The 16,695-nt window shown below is 42.2% G+C and overlaps 1 protein-coding gene across 1 annotated transcript in view; it reads right to left on the minus strand.

Annotated features, from left to right (window-relative positions):
- Nucleotides 1-16,695, minus strand: part of GPC6 (glypican 6) — a 1,220,950-nt gene that overhangs the window by 2,553 nt on the left and 1,201,702 nt on the right. The window contains exons 7-8 of the mRNA XM_061630112.1: nucleotides 6,962-7,098; nucleotides 1,703-1,878 (exon numbers count right to left, since the gene is read on the minus strand). Coding sequence (XP_061486096.1) covers nucleotides 1,703-1,878; nucleotides 6,962-7,098 — 313 coding nt within the window. The remainder of the gene's footprint in view (nucleotides 1-1,702; nucleotides 1,879-6,961; nucleotides 7,099-16,695) is intronic.

The raw sequence follows: 16,695 nt of genomic DNA on the forward strand, positions 1-16,695 counted from the left end.
TTCGATGTTGGCATGGGTAAAAGCTGCAGCATGGACTTGAGGCTTCTTTTCTTAACGGTTTAGGGAGAAGCCATGCTGCAGTGATGGCTCCTATGCTACAAGGAGAACACCATGGAAAGGGCCCCAATGATTCCAATAGGAAAATGAAATATGGCCTTAACTCCCCCCCGCCCAACTGAAATGAAAGAGACTTAAAATGCTTAACTTTGGGTGGCTCATACCCATGGTTTGTGGATCAGAGAAGGCACTGGAAGGAAACAGTGAACAAACACTTGGCTGTCCACAAGTGGCCTCTAGCACATGTGAGCGAGGTTCAACGTCCTTGTACAATTTACAAAGCCCCGAACAACTTAGATCTAGGGTATCTTAGGGACTGCCTGAACCCTTATATCCCAGCTTGATCACAGAGATCATCTGCAGGAGCAGTGGTGGTCTTCCCCTGACATGAAATTGAGCCTTCACTCTCATCGGCCCAGTTCTCTAGAATGCTCTGTCAACAGAGCAGGCACCTTCTGTTTTAACCTTTAAATGCCTGCTGAAAACCTTTCTGTTCTGCCAGGCTTATTCAGGCAATTAAGAACACGTCTTTTTACAACAGTTGACCTTGGCTTTAATATATTTTTAATGGTTTTTATTGTATGTTTTTTTAATCTGTTAAAAAATGAAATTGTGCTATACAAATACATTTATGAATAAATAAATTAAATAAAGATTCTTTGGCTCATGCCTTTGAGTATGTTGTAAACTGAGCATAAATACTGCAAAGTTTGAATGTATCTAGGCGGAATGGATATGCACCATGACAACAAAGCTTCCATGCATAATTTCCTCTGCTGTAGTGGAAACTGTGGACACAGATTTCATGCATGTGCATATCTGGGTTGCACATCCAGGTTTGAAATATCCAAACAGCTGCATTGCAAGTGGGTTCTTTGGGTGTGTTTTAGACAAGTGGCTTTGCTTATGTTTCTTTTCTGGACAGCCATGGTGGGTAAGAACAGGGGAGACCCTTATCCAGACAAACATAAGGATTAGGGAGGGAATATACTTCAGTGATAGAGAACAAGGTTTCCATATAAAATGTGCAGAACTTGCGTGTTTGGTTATGGCCAGAAGCAGTTTGCCAGGTGGGACAGAGCCTTTCTGATAGCTTCCCAGCAGGGGTCAGTGTTGCTTACTGGAAGGGAGAAGGGGAGGTCAGCATGATACAAACAAGCAGAGCCAATCTGGCACTCCTGCTGGTGCCTTGGCTTCTGGTTGTGGCTGGGGTGGGGAACCCATGGCTTCCACATGTTGCTGGACTTCAGCTCCCATCCAGTATGGCCAATGGTCAGGGATGATGGGAGCTGCAGGCCAACAATATCTGGAGGGCCATAAGTTAGCCACTGCTGGGTTATGGATCTCAGGCTGCCAGGATGGAAAGACTTCCTTTACGTGTGAGACCTCAGAGATCTGCTACCAGTTAAGTGTAAACAGTACTGGGAGGGCCTAATTCTGTTTAAGGCAGCTCTTTATCACATAGAACTAGATCAGCTTTTTCTAGAATGTTTCCATCTAATAATCAATCAATCAGTCAATCACAATTGACGTTGCAGACACACAGCCATTTGTTTCAGCGAACAACATTCTAAGAGAATAGTTTTTAATCCTAGAAAGGAATGTTGTTGTTGATTAAGATTATTTGACAGATGTAGAGTCTTACTTGTGTCCTGAAAGTTCACATCGTTTCCATTGTACGCATTCTTGAGTTTGTTAGTCATGACCCTCAGAGCCATGATTTGTTGCCGTATGTAGGTATCAGGTCTGGTGATGTCCACATCAACCTCAGGATTGTTGATCTGGTTGGTAAGCCCATCATTCATGATCTCTGGTAGGTATCTATGCATCACAAAGAAAAACTGCATCAGACTATTATACCATAACTAAGACATTTCACTATTCTCTGACACAAAAAGCCTCCAATCTACATTCTGCTGTAAAAATGTTTCCATGATCACTCCCTCATCCCACTAAATGTTCTAAAGGTTATTTTTGAACAAAGAAGTAGCAGGCCACCTGTTTTTTCCAGAAAGGTCACTTTAGCTCACCAGTACACCATAACCCACCACTGGAAATTGACTAAGAAATGATAATAAATTGTGCTGGTTTACACATTTTTTAAAAAAGCAGTTTCCTTTTTCAAGTGACTCAGTCCTTGTGCTCAGTAGTACCAATTCAGAAATATATTATGATGAATGCAGATGTGGTTTTGTCGTTGTTGCAGGGGGTGCAGACAGAAAGGATTTTCAAATCAAACGTATCTACATTAATGAAAGAACAATTTACTATTATGGCAGGGCTTAATGTAAACTCAGTTAATATTATCAGCCTTCCACGAGAGAAATGAATGGTTGCAAGTGTAGAAAATGTTATGTGAGAAGCACAACTGCACACTGGCACAGCCCACCTGCATCTGTGTCTCAGGGGAAGCGCTCCTACACAAAGAAGAATCTCACACTTAACCTCTTCATTATGAATATGGTGAACTGAAAGTTATGGATTGGATTTAAACTATGGGTCCCTCCAGACTGGTGTTTTGCTGCAGGTGTACTCTGCTGCATGTTCCTAACTCAATAGCAGTGCATTCATGGTGGAATTAGGCTGCATTAGTTTGTTCTGTGATGCTTCCCTGACGCTACAATATTATTGCTGTCCAGGGGGGCTTGAGCGCAATAAAAGCAGCACGAAAATAAATCAAAACATCTGTGGTGTACAAAGTTATGGGGTTTCTGTAGGAAGTTACAGGTTACGCATTGATTGGAAATGAAGCAATGTGACTGCCCCAACATTTTTGCAGGCACAAAGAACGTTGAAAGTAAGACCTTGAAAGTAAGATAGCATCATGAGCACAAATCATAAATGTGCAATAAAAAGGACATGGGGAAGTGTGCTAAGGCTGCAGTGCTAAACACACAGGCCAGGAAGTGAGCTCCACTGAACACAGTGGGACTTACTGGTGAGTAGACCCATAGAGCAGCCTTTCCCAACCTTTGGGTCACCAGATGTTGCTAGACTACAACTCCCATCAGCTCCAGCCAGCAAGGCCAATGGTCAGGAATTCTAGGAGCTGTAGTCCAGCAACATCTGGGGACGCAAAGGTTGGGAAAGGCTGCCATAGAGGATGCTGCTGCACATTAGTTCTGTTAGGTTCCTATGAAATCAATGGGACAAGTTAGTCACAACTTAACTCTTGTCGATTTCAGCAGCAACTAAGTGCAACGAAAAGGCAGAGCAATCAAAAGTGGGGCAGGGAAGAGGAGTCCTGCGCTCACCTGTCCCCCAAATGCCCTGTTTCAGAGATTTCTGCCTGCTACCACTGCCAGTAGCTGCCTGCCTGCCCAGGCACAGTGGGTGGCTTCTGCGATAGCGGAGAGCCCGCCTCACTGGTGGAGAGGAGACCAGTGGAAAGGCATTAATGCTATATCCCATCCTCCTTTACCCAGAAGCATTTTTGGGGGGGAGGATTGTATTATTTGGCTGCATACACACTACACTTTTAAAGTACATTCAAAGCACATTTTCTGCCACAAAGAATCCTGGGAACTGTATTTTGATAAGGGTACTGGGAACTTCAGCTCTGTGAGGGGTAAACTACAGTTCCCAGGATTATTTTTATTGGTCGGGGGAAGAAATGTGCTTTGAATGTGAGATATGGTGTGTACTGGATCGCACGCCATGTCCTAAGGGAAAAATTATAGGCTTGCTAGTTGCTCTCTGTCAGAGTAGGTGACACTGAAATATATATCTATATCTATGTATGTACACACACATACACACACACATATACATATATATGTATATAAACAACACATCTGCCTGCCTGCCTGCCTGCCTGCCTGCCTGCCTGCCTATCTATCTATCTATCTATCTATCTATCTATCTATCTATCTATCTATCTATCTATCTATCTATCTATCTATCTATCTATCTATCTATCTATCTATCTATCTATCTATCTATCTATCTATCTATCTATCTATCTATCTATCTATCTATCTATCTATCTATCTGTCTGTCTGTCTGTCTGTCTGTCTGTCTGTCTGTCTGTCTGTCTGTCTGTCTTATCTAATCTATTTTATCTAATCTATCTATTTTATCTATCTATGTAATCTAATCTCTTAACCATAATAACCATAACAATTATGGGTGTGAGTGGAAGTTTCCTATTTAGCTGTGAGCAAGCTACAGTCATGTGAAGGACAGGGGGGTAGGGAACCTGTCCAGATCTTGTTGGACTACAACTCCTTACCATTGGTCATGCTGGCTGGGGCTGGAGGGCCACAAATTCTCCATTCCTGTATTACCTTCTTCCAGCAAGAGAGATGTGCATTTGCTTCTGATGGAGATGTATAGTCAGACTTTCGTTGCTATGCTCATCTAATCCCCACAGAACTGATGGGTAAATCTGATAAACCCCCTGTTATACATTAATCGTCTTAAGGAGGTCAAAGGTTGTATGGGACTACATTGCTGGTCCCACCGCCATGGCTGGATGGGTTCCTTGTTTCACTCCTCAGCATCCACGCATTGAACAGGGATGTCTTAGAGGAAAATCTGTGTGCATATAGACCTTGATGAGAATGGGAACCCTGAGTCACTGAGATCCTGCTCTTGTTGAAGTCTACATGCTTAAGCTTTCCCCCTGCAGATGTGCATGCTCAACACATGGTAGTTGGGGAGCAGGAAAGCCACCCAATCTCAGGGATAGGACCCTGTTGTCCCTTTATTTGGATAGACCCCCCTTTCACACAGTTAAGACATGAATGAGGTTATACAAAAAGGGATATGGCTCCACATCCTGGGCAATGGTGACATGCAGCAAAGCACAACTCGACCTAGATTTTTTGCACAACTCGACCTACATTTTTGCCTATTTCAAGGGCTAATAGGATAATGATGATTTTCAATATTTGTATTCTCTTATAGTATGTGTCATCTAGCCAAGGGGGTCATGCAATCATTTCTAAAGTTGCATGAATCTATAATAACCTGCTACTTTAAAAAACATTTTTTTAAAAAAATAGACCAGATATCTTTCAAGGAACATTGTTTCTGCACAGCTATTTTTCTGAGTATGAATAGTGACAGAGACAGACCTGCTGCGTATTTTCTAAAAGACCAAAAGCTTCAGAATAGCTATGATTGCATTTTCATTTGTTCATTAGGGTTCCATCCACATTAAGTGCTTTTCACACCCATATCTCTCAATGCCTTGTTTGGATACGGCCTGATCAATTGACATCTCTGATGATGAAATATTACTGGCTAGCTCTCAAATAAAGGGCTGGAAAGATCAATCCTTCTCTGTACTTGCTAATTGATGTCCTAGAATTAACTCTGCCTGCCTCTTCTGAATTAATAGTGGCAGTTGTAGAAAAAGGAAGGATTTTAATAATCACAAGTAATCTTGATGTACTGACTCCTTCAAAAGAAGGTCACATTGCTTCCTTTGCCATGACCCAAATTAGGGAAGGGCTGAAGGTTTACTCCATGATGGGATTGCAGAACAGGCCTATCTTATCTTCAGGCATATCTGCTATAAATGCAAATTAGTTTTACACCAGTTTGTCATCTTTGTCAGAAATGAATCCTGGGATTTGTAGTTTGGTGAGACTACTAAGCATTCCCTAGCCTCTGACTCCCAGCTACAGTTCTGAGGGGGGAGAGGGAATGATTAATCCAGCTTAAGTCTCTTACGTACATATGCTCTAAGATACCGCATGTCTTTTTTTTTTATTTAAAGGCTGTGACATTTAGTATTCTTGCCTGTGTCTTAATGGCAGCATGTATAGTTGGAAGGAAGATGTTTGGCAGAGAAAACCAACAAACTCTTGTACAGGTGGCCTTTCACACATCTCTTTTCTTCCAGATGTGTATATCACCCTTCCAAGAAGCCCAGCTTGTTTACCACAAAATGACACCAATTTCCTAGGCAAGTCTGTCACTAACAGCCTGATAGAGCCCAGTTCATTAACTAGAGCACATCTGCGGCAATCTGACGCAGTCTCTTGTGGATACACGAGTTGTAGAAGACTACAGTATTTGGGGCTGTTTATTTTTAACAATTGTTATTTTTGTTTTTATATGTGACTCATTGTAACAATCTCATTTTATCTTATTGTTCTGACATGACACTTTAACACATTTTAAGATATGAGTGTTACACATCTAAGTCTTTAAAAAAATCACAGGGAACATGCCTTGAGACTGAGAAACTTGATTTTGACTTTTTCCTTCATATTACCTATTGGTGAAACTATGCCAGACTAAGGCTGCAACCCTAAGCCCACTTACTTGGGAGCAAGGCCCATGCAGTGGAACTTACTTCAGAGTAGACAAGGTTAGGGTTAAGACTGTACTGTAAGGCCTCTGTCCTATACACCTGGGAGTAAGTCCCATTGTGGGTAGACAAGCCTAGGATTCTCTGGTTCACAAATACCACGCAGATAGGTAAGGGTGGAGAACCTGTGGCTCTCTAGATGCTGTTGGACTCCAACCCCCACCAGCCCAAGCAAGCATGGCCAATGGTCAGGAATAATGGGAGATGTAGTCCAGCAACATTTGGAGGGCCATAAGTTCTCTGTCCCCGAGACCGAGTCTTTGGCCTTAGCAGTTGGCACGATGGCGTGAGGCCTGGCTTCCAAATCCAGAGCTATCTCCCCGTCACCTCTCCGTTTCAGTTCCCAGCTAGGGCCTCCATGTTGGGAAACCAGGTGAGCAAAACCACCCTACCCAGCTTCACTCTGTTGATCCCCCCCCTCCTCCGTTTGACTTGTCCCTGGGCAATTCTTGTGTATGCTCAACATAGTATTTGAAACATGGCTTCACAAAATGAGAGCTGCTGAACACTGCATGGTTCCATGGAGGTTTCAGCTGTAAATATTAATTGTTAATGGGTTTCCCCCCCCTTCCCTCCCCTTACTTAGCTTTGGTGTGCCCATTCCAGCAGTCCTCCTCACTTGACAGGCCAGCTGTTACGCTTTCTTCTTTGCAGATAGTGTATGGTAACGCTGACCAGAACTTCTTGGAAAGCTTCAGTTTTTCTTTAATGTCAATTACCTGATCAAAAAATAAACGAAGGATATTTGTTTTTGTAAAAAATGGTGAATAAACTCAGATTGTCATATGTGTTTTGAAAACACAAACTGTTATCCTTGATGGTGGTGACAATTAAGGAACTCAAGATAAATTTCTATATCTACTGGAAAAAGATGCAAAACATTGGGGGCTACAATCCTATGGCCACTTACCTGGAAGTAAGCCCTATTAAACTCAATGAGACGTACTTCTGAAGAGACGTGTAAAGGCTTGTGGTCTCACTTCGCAAAGCCCCTGCCTTCTTTAAGGCCATTCCTATTTAAATGGCTTTTGTGACTTTCCCTTGCTGTGCATGTTACCTGGTGATTGTTGATCCAGAGGAGAATGTGGGAGAAAAGCACATGCTAATTCAGATGGTCAAAGCAGGATTATATTTTCATTATAAATTTATAACTGATATAAGAAAAAAGGAAAGGAAAAGGGAAAAAATGGGGGGATCATATATAGCACCCTGAGTTTTTTGGAGGAACACCTGGCACCCACCCAACTCATCTGCTGTATGAGTGGGCAAAGACAGAAAATCCATACAATATGGGCGACAGCACTCCTACAGCAGGGGTAGGCATCTAACGCATGGCCCTCCAGATGTGGCTGGACTACAGCTCTCACCATCTCTGGCCATTGACCATGCTGGCTGGGGGCTGATGGGAGTTGGAATTCAACAACATCTGAAAGGATGTTCCTCACTCCTGTCTTACAGCAATCAGGTGGACTTATTGCATATGCGATAGTCATTGCATATGCGATAGTCATTGCATATGCGATAAGTCATTGCATATGCGATAGTCATTGCATATGCGATAGTCATTGCATATGCGATAGTCAACCAACCAACCAACCAACCAAACATTTCACACAATTTACTCCAAACAAGGTCACCCAAGCAGGAAATGTGATTACCTGTGCACAAAATAATTTTAAAAGTGGTTTATATTCATATTTGGGGTATCATTTGGGGAGCCCCTTGAGGGTCGTTGCTTTATAAGCACATGTTGCTTTTATTTCTACCCTGCTTCAAAGGATTGCTTCCAGTAGTGACTGACAGGGCAGGGTTGCTCACCTGGCCTCTCATCACTGAGGTCACTGCAGGTAACTGAGAGGGGGAGGAGGTGGTGGTGGGGAGGTTTGTGCGGTGCCAGTCCTCTGCTCCTGCACCACACTGACCTCCCCGACATCACATCTCTAATGGAAGCTGGTAGACATACACAGACACACATGGCTCAGTATAATGCAATAGTTAGAATGTTGGAATCTGACTGTGGAAACCCCCATAATCTCATATCTACTCACCCATGAAGCCCACTGGGTCATTCACCTTGGGCCATTCACCAATCATCACTCAGCCTAAGCTGTGAGGATAAAATAGGGATGAGGAGCACAATGCACATAACTTTGAGTTCCTTGGAGGAAGGGGAGGATATTCTTGAGCACCACCCCAATCTGCAAGCAGTACGAGACTTCTAGGGCTTCCTGTGCTTACCCAGGATTCAGTTTCCTTAGAAAGAAGGTCAGCGGAGACTATGGTGTCTTTATGGGATATGGTTTATTTACACATATGCACAACCTGAGCTTCTGATGGAGGGGTTCCCGCTTGTAGGGAGCCATGGTGCAGACAGCAGGCCTCTCTGTGTGTCTTCCTAGTTTCCAGCTTCTCCCCAAAATGAGATGTGGCTTACTGTATGTTTGATGCTACTCACATCTCTTTTAAATTTGCATGGTTCACATGATGTTACTGGGAAACAGAAGCTATCACGCAGTTTCCCCCCTGTAAATCCATACTAACCCAAACCACTGATAATATGCAAAGGGGAGAAACCATTCCCCTCTCCATGCCCACTATCTCTGACAAGTAACTTCCGGTTGCTCTTCTCCATTTTGCTGGCCTTTTTAATGTTCCTGCAAACTGTGCCTTTATTTTCTTTTCCCCCTAACTTGTGTGCCAAAAGCATAACACTGTCCAAACAAAGATTTGTATTTCAGCTGTATCCTACCAACCCTAGGCAGGGAAAAAACAGATATTTCACACTTCTGATTTTTTTTTTTTAAAAGAAACCTACTGTAGTTGGTAGAACACACTGAGCATGCTCGGTCACCTTAGCAACCAGAGGGAGTAGAAATGTATAATTAGAGGGCAGGCCTCAAGGAAACAGCAAGACTAATCCTTCCCAAAGGAATGCCTACTTGCGTGAATGGGAAAAAGCGACTGGCAGTTACCTTTGAGCAGGAACTGCGGATGGTGCAAATCTAAAATGAAGGTAAATGCAGTGTATTTCCTACGAAGATATGCTCCCATGTAGATGAGCCCTAAAAACACAAGCCTCTTTCTGGCTCCAGGATGGGGGGAGGAGAGACTCTTCCCTGAAAAGAGTCTCTCTGTACTATATTTTTACATATGCTAATAGAGGCCACTTGACAAACCCATTAGCTTACAGGCTAGTTTAACAAAGAAAAATTTCCACTGCAAATTCAAGATTACAGGCTTGAAGGGGACCCAGAGAAATAATCCATCTCAATCCTCAATCCTTTCTTTTTAGAAACATAACAATATAAATGTACCAAAGAAAGACAGATAGGTCTTTACATTTCATATTCATAATTTGGTTTCTGCAATTATGGTGGGGGCTGTTAAGAAAGCCAGCACATTTCATACCAAGTATACAGGAATTAGGACTTGGAGACAAGTCTTAATGGATGACTTAAACACTTAGTAAACTCTGTTCCTAAAAACCAAAGGAATAGATCCTTCCAATAGTATTTTCTGTGGCTGTCACTTTTATCTTTAGCTTTCAGGACACTGGGCCTTCATTTTTTTTTTTTTTAAAAAAGTGGCCCATACTTACACTGGCAGGACTCAAACTCTGTAGGAAATTGTATTGTGCTGTAGATGATGGAAGTTTCTGAAAATATCTGACACATCTGAAATTCTATGTGCATTTGTATAGTATTTCAGATCCTCTATAGATAGGAAAGTATTATGGCTTAATAGGGCTGTCAACTGACTTGGCCCAGCAGTTTTAATTAAGTGTGAGTCTTGCATGGATGTAGCTGGCAGAAATGCCCTATGCACCATTCCAAATAGAAATGCCAGTGAGCATCAGTCTAATTTGCTAAACTTGTGCACACCCTGTGCCATTTTTAGGATGCCTCTGAATTGTAACATTTGCTCTTTTCTCATACTTCACACAGTCAACCAATCTGTGGAGAGTAGATCACACCTACTCGCCCCACCCTCCCTGCCTCCACTCATTGGATTGTACATATGTAGGATAAATACTCCCAATCAGGTATCCTGCTCATACCATGATTCTTGGTCATGCATACAGGCCCTACAACATAGCGCTGCCCATGTGCAGAGCTCAGAAAAGTTACTTTTTTGAACTACAACTCCCATCAGCCCCAGCCAGCATGGCCACTGGATTGGGCTGATGGGAGCTGTAGTTCAAAAAAAATAACTTTTCCAAGCCCTGCCCATGTGTAGAAGCTATCGAGGCTAGAGGCAGGCCCATTGGCCACAGGGACATGGGATGTGTGGCCAGCAGCCACAGTCTCATTTGCTACCACATGTTCATTAAAGGTGTGGCGGGAAGCACAAGAAGAGGGTTTTTATGCCTCATCAAAGTTCTCCCACCTTTGCTCAAGCTACCCAATGGTTTCTTGTCCATCGTGAGAACTGCATTGGGCAGAGCAATCCTATGGAAGTAGGGGAGGGGAGACTCTGTGGTGGAGGAACCACCACTTCCTAAACCCTGCTGGGCCCATGCTGGTTAGGGTGAAAGGTGGTAGAGGCATTTCCCCCTGGATCTGAGATTTTAATCCCCCCCACATGTGACTGGAGGAAAAACTGGGGCTCTGGAGTTGTTATAGTTTATCTCCCTTGTCAGGAGGGTGACAGGGGAACAAAAAGACGTTGCAGCCTTTGGATCCAAGAACTCCCTCGATCTGTTCCAACACACATACCCTTTTCAGCCCCTACCACCACCTGAGCACCAATGTCAGAACAGCAATGAGAGCGGAGCTTTCCACTGCCACAGGCCTCCTTCTCCACCCATGGGGAGAGGGGTACACAGAATCCAATGGCTTCTCAGACAACCTTCCTAAAAGCATAAGATTGGTTCCCTACGGGGCACACATGGTATCCAATAGCTCATTGAATCTGGATGTTAAGAACGTTCTGAACAGCCTTTTTACTTAAATTATTGGGTTTACAGTTATTATCATCTGTCTGGAACCTTATGACAGGAGGTTTGGCCTACAGGAGCAGAGAGAAATTACTGAAAAGCTGTACAAGAATTTCACCCTATGGTCTAGGATGATCTTCCTGAGAAGAACAGGGAGAAGGTGTTAACCTCCACCACCACCCCGCCTCAGCTTGGATGATAGGGGCCAATACAGTAGGGCCCTGCTTATATGGCGGGTTAGGGACCAGCGGAACCCATTGAGTTTAATGGGTCACGTCACGCGAAAATGACACGAAACGGCAAAATCGGCTTTAAAATGGGGAATTTCCCCTGATTGAAAGCCACCGCATCAGTGGAATGCCAGAAAGCAGAACACTGTAAAGCGGGGCCCTATTGTAGCACAAACACTGTTTGAAAGGGAAAATCAGGGGGATAGTCATCCAGGCTCTTAGACCCCCTTACTTTTTTTTGGAACAGGGTCCTATGTCGCCAACATCCATTCCTGCTGATTTGAGCCAATCAAAGTGAAAGGAGGTGAGTCAGCCACTGAGAAGTCTCTTCTCAGTAGCTAACACTCCCCTTTCATGCTGATTGGCTCCTAGGGACATCTGTTGTTGTGCAAGAAGGCATGTGCAGGAAGGACTGACAAGTGTGGAGGTGATGACGGACAGCAAGCAAGCAAGGGAAAGTGGAAAAGGAGGGAGGAGAGGGAAGTACTTGGATTGAAGGGGTCTCTCTCTCTCAGCTGCATGGCCCCAGTTTGTTTGTTAAACAAGGATCTTATTCTCAACTTAGCAACAAAAGGGGTGGGAGGGAAGAGGGGAAAAGATGTGTACTTTTGTTCCAGCGTTGGGCTTTGATATATTTTATACAGAAATTCATCTTTTTTTATATACAAGAAATTATTAGATGCCTTTGTGCACAGAATAAAGCCATATCTTTCCAGCATTCTGGTTTTTGACATCCTTTTTATATTTCCAGTGAATGCTTCACACTTTTTATCTTGTTGAGTATGAGGGAAAGACAGAAAATACATTAGCGGAGGGGGGGAGAAAGTGTATGTGAATTATAGTGTTTCAGCTTTTAATGATGTTCTATATATACATGTTGTGCACGGTAAGGAGAAATGCAAATGGATATGCCTAAGTGTGTGTGTGTAGTGCAGCCAACACCAGAAGTTAGGATAAGAAATTTCCATGCTTACGTTTCCTCCTAAAATTCATAAGCTCTGCCCAAATACAGTTACTCTGAGTCTTAGTATGACAACCAAGAAGGGAAATTCAGCAAAGGAAGATCCTTACCGGCCAACAACTTAGTACATTTGTCCACATATGTGAAAGAGTAGAGCTAGCTGAAAGGCAACACATGGAGATCTGCATTGATTGTTGCAATGCATCAGTAAGGTAAAGTATTCCAAACAAAATAAGAGACTGAAAGCTCATTTTGTTGTATAATCTTAGAAGGTGGTATAATCTTGGAAGGGGCCGTGGCTGTGAAGGGACCCTGAGCGTCTGAATTTGCCACTACCTTACTGGGGAAACACATTACTATTGGCTATTTCAACGCCCCTCTGAAAAATCAGGAACCCCAACCAAAGTAGCAACAGCTGTTTTAACTCATCCCTTATGCTACCTTTTGTTTTAACCGCATCACTTTTTGTTTGTTTGTGAGGAATGGCTTCTATTTTCTAGATCAGTGGTCTTCAAACTATGGTCTTCAAACTATGTTTCAGATAATCCTTAGGTTCCCCAGAAGCCTATCAGGATTAACTCAATTAGATAATCAGGAACAGTGGACAATTTTCTTTTGAGATTTACCCTCTGTTACTGATCTTCTCTAGAAATATTCACCTTCAAGATTGTGTGGGAATCTAGGGCTAGCTCAGTTTATATGGAGCCATGGTGAGGCCCACCACTGTATGAAATAAGTGCAAAAATGTTCCAGAATCCTAGGAGTTCCTGGATCGAATTTAATGCAGAAAGCATATCTTTCTGGTAGTAAGTCAAGACAACTAAGACGGAAGAAATGACTTGTCATTTATGAGAAAAACAGCATCAGAGCTTCAGTAAGATAAAACAGCCCTGCAATCCTAAACATATTTAATTGATTTTAATAATACTTAAGCAACCCCGTCAGCCTTCCATTCTACTATGCCAAGTCTAGTATGTTGTGTGTGTTGCTTTTTTTAAAGGACTGTCACTTCATCCTTGTGTTTAGTGATTAGAAGACCCAGAACCATCTTGTCCTCTAGATGGCAGTATTGGCCAATATTCCTAGGCTCTTAGCCTTCCCCCAACTGCACACAAAACATTATACCCCAAATAAAATTGTAGATTGTTCTACCGAATAGAAAACTGACAGGCCTGATATTTTAAAACTTGAAACTGACAGGCTGTTATTTTAATGAGGTCTGCCAGAGCCAAGGTTAACCAAAGCCTTAGTTCCTTACAAAACATTAAGGCCGAAGTTCTCAGCAGGAGGCTGCACAATGTTACGCCTACTGATATCTTTACAGAATTCTCAACAGTGCATCATGGGTGTGTTTTGTATAACAAAGGGATTTGATTTTTTTAAAAAATATGCAAATTTGAACAAATCTCATTTTAAAAAATGGTATTATTTTATTTTTGTAAAGGATAGGAGCATATGGTTAACCCCATGCCATCTAGAGACAAATGGTCACTTGTAATTTGTAAAATAAAGTTCTTTCTTTCAAAGATATATCGCCTTTCTCTCTGACACTCAAAAAGATGAAAAGAAATGTAAAGGAAGAAAATGTGCATTTGATATTCACAAATGCCCTCATGCGTTTAGATAAGACCAACAGACAGCATTCATTTAATTTCTCTTCCACATTTTGTCCCACATGAGCAACATTTGCACAAACTCAAAATGCATCATAACGTGATTTGCTGCCAGAAAAAAACCAAAAAACTTCAAATGTGATTTTCTAGCTTCACATGTGACAATGGTTCCTAAAGCAAAATATAGGCCTGCTTCCCCCACACCTTCAGCTGCAGATAGTTGTGGTGCCACAAGCGGGCTTGTAATCTGGATGATATGAAGGCACTGGCAGTACAAATCAGTGTCTCCAAAAGGGTGAGTATGTGTATATATTAAGGGTGTACATTGGCTCTCTGTGTACCCTAATAACTCAAGCTGAATCAGGGTGATATGGAGTAATCTTTCATATTACTGAGTTGGATGGTGCTGTTAAGGCATACTGCAGTGGATCAGGGAGTGCCCAACTTCCTGGGTAGCAATGTGGCCTCATTTTTTTCCGTAAAGGCAAACACATGACAATTCACACAGACACACAGAAACAGACACACACACACACACACTTTTCTTTCTGAGAAATGAAATCAAGTGGATTGGGAAAACATCCAGTCCTCAAGAAGAGAGGAAAGGAGAGTGGGCGGAGAGGGGAGAGGATTTCTCATTTTGATGGACAGGTCTGGGTTTTAATAACAGAGAATTCTTTTCCCAGCACACTCCAATCACAGTGATTTGGAAGAGGGATGCTAAAGTACAAATGTGGGTCATCATTCTCCTCTGAGTTTTGCCTATTTGGGCAGGATATAAGTGGTAGACTTAGGCTGTTGGGGTGGCCTAATTCTTTCCCAATCATTCTTTTTCCTAACAAACACTTACAAACCATAGCACTTTTTATCTCTTCTTCTTAATGGTGGGTATTCCAGGAAAGGGTGTGTGTGTGCAGTGAGAAAAAAATTGTGACTTTTCTGATTCAAGAGCTATCATGCTAGGTCATTTTATGTTTGTTATAAAAATCATCTAGCACAATAGCTCCAGAATTTTGTCAAGTTCCTTCCCCCTGTTTCCTTCATGTCTCCAGTTTTTTAACTAATTGTCTCCCTAAAAAAAAAAAAATCTGGAAGGGAATGTGATTCCCCCCCCCAAAAAACAATAAAGTTTGCCCTAGTGGGAGAACCACTGCACCTGTACTTCTCAAATTTGCTGAGCCTAATCCTCTTAAAAGGGGCAACCATGCCTGCAATTTGCATATAATTCTGACAGAAAAGATAAAAAGATTAGAGAGACTTTTTTTAAAAAATGAAACTTTAAAGATTCCCTGCATGAAAAGCTTTGGTAGCAAGCATAATCCACTCTGAAGGGACCTGTGCCTGTAAATTTCATCTAAAAAGAGATGTTGTTTTAAGGCCTACCATTATTGTCAATGGGGGCAAAACAAAGGTTCTCATTTAACAGATCAGATTTGGACCCAAATGACAAACTGAATCAAAATGACACAGAGAGGATCTGAAACAGATCGGGCTTCTTCCAAAAGCTACAATACAAATACAAGGTGAAACTTGTGGCCACAGTACAACTCTAGTATATATATGCAACTGCTGTGATTTGTGTTTTAAAATCAGCTCAAAAAGAGGGTCCACTAATATCTTCAGTTGATTCCAACTGGATTGTGAGCCCCATGTGCTCCTGTGGACAATCAGATGGGGGGCCAGCAAGCATCTGAACAGGACCACAGACACTTGCAATGTGCACAATCCAGAGACAGCCGAGCATGACAAAGCTTCACTGTGACCAGTGACATGTAAATGCTTTATTGTTTCTTTCAATGTTCAAGAAAGGAGTAAGAATAATATTGTACTGTAATATATATGCTTTGGGGACCTGCCTTTGAAGAACACTCAGAAACATTAATTGGTGATTGCAAGTTTCAGTTGATCCAAAATGCCGCAGCCAGACTGGTGTTTGCTGGATGGAACATAGAACTGGTATTATTATCACATCTGCATTAGTTACTGCTTTGTTTTCAGGACCAGTTTGAAGTGCTGGTTTTGACTGTTAAAGGTCCTACATTATGTGGGATCAGACGTTCTGAAAGACCGCCTTGCCCCACATATGTCTGCCTGCCTTTTCTCTTTGTATTCAGGTGAACATCGGAGGCTATGCTCTCAAATGTGAAGCACATGGACTTGTAAGACAGGGACTTTTTGATTGTGGTGCCACAATTATGTAAAGCCTACCTGAGGAAGGCCCTTCTGGCTCAAACACTGCTCGACTTTTCTTGGGTAGTGAAGAAGATATGGTTTATGAAGACTTTCATAGTTAATATTATTATGCTGCTGTTGAATACAAATACATTTAGGCTGTAATCTATCTACACACACTTACATGGGAGTAAGTCCTATTGAACTCAGTGGGATGTACTTTTGAGTAGCTATGCATAGGATTCTACTGATAAATGCATTTTATGTGCAATTTTTTTGTAACTTTTGCTGCTGCATTTTAAATTGTTTTAAAATGTGTTTGTAAGCTCTTTTGGGGTCCCTTTGGGACTGAAACGTTCAGAAGTGTTGTAAATTTAAAAAGAGAAAGAAATGCAAATGCTCAA

Source organism: Rhineura floridana, chromosome 5 (assembly GCF_030035675.1).
Source record: "Rhineura floridana isolate rRhiFlo1 chromosome 5, rRhiFlo1.hap2, whole genome shotgun sequence".
NCBI classification, from domain to species: Eukaryota; Metazoa; Chordata; class Lepidosauria; order Squamata; family Rhineuridae; genus Rhineura; species Rhineura floridana.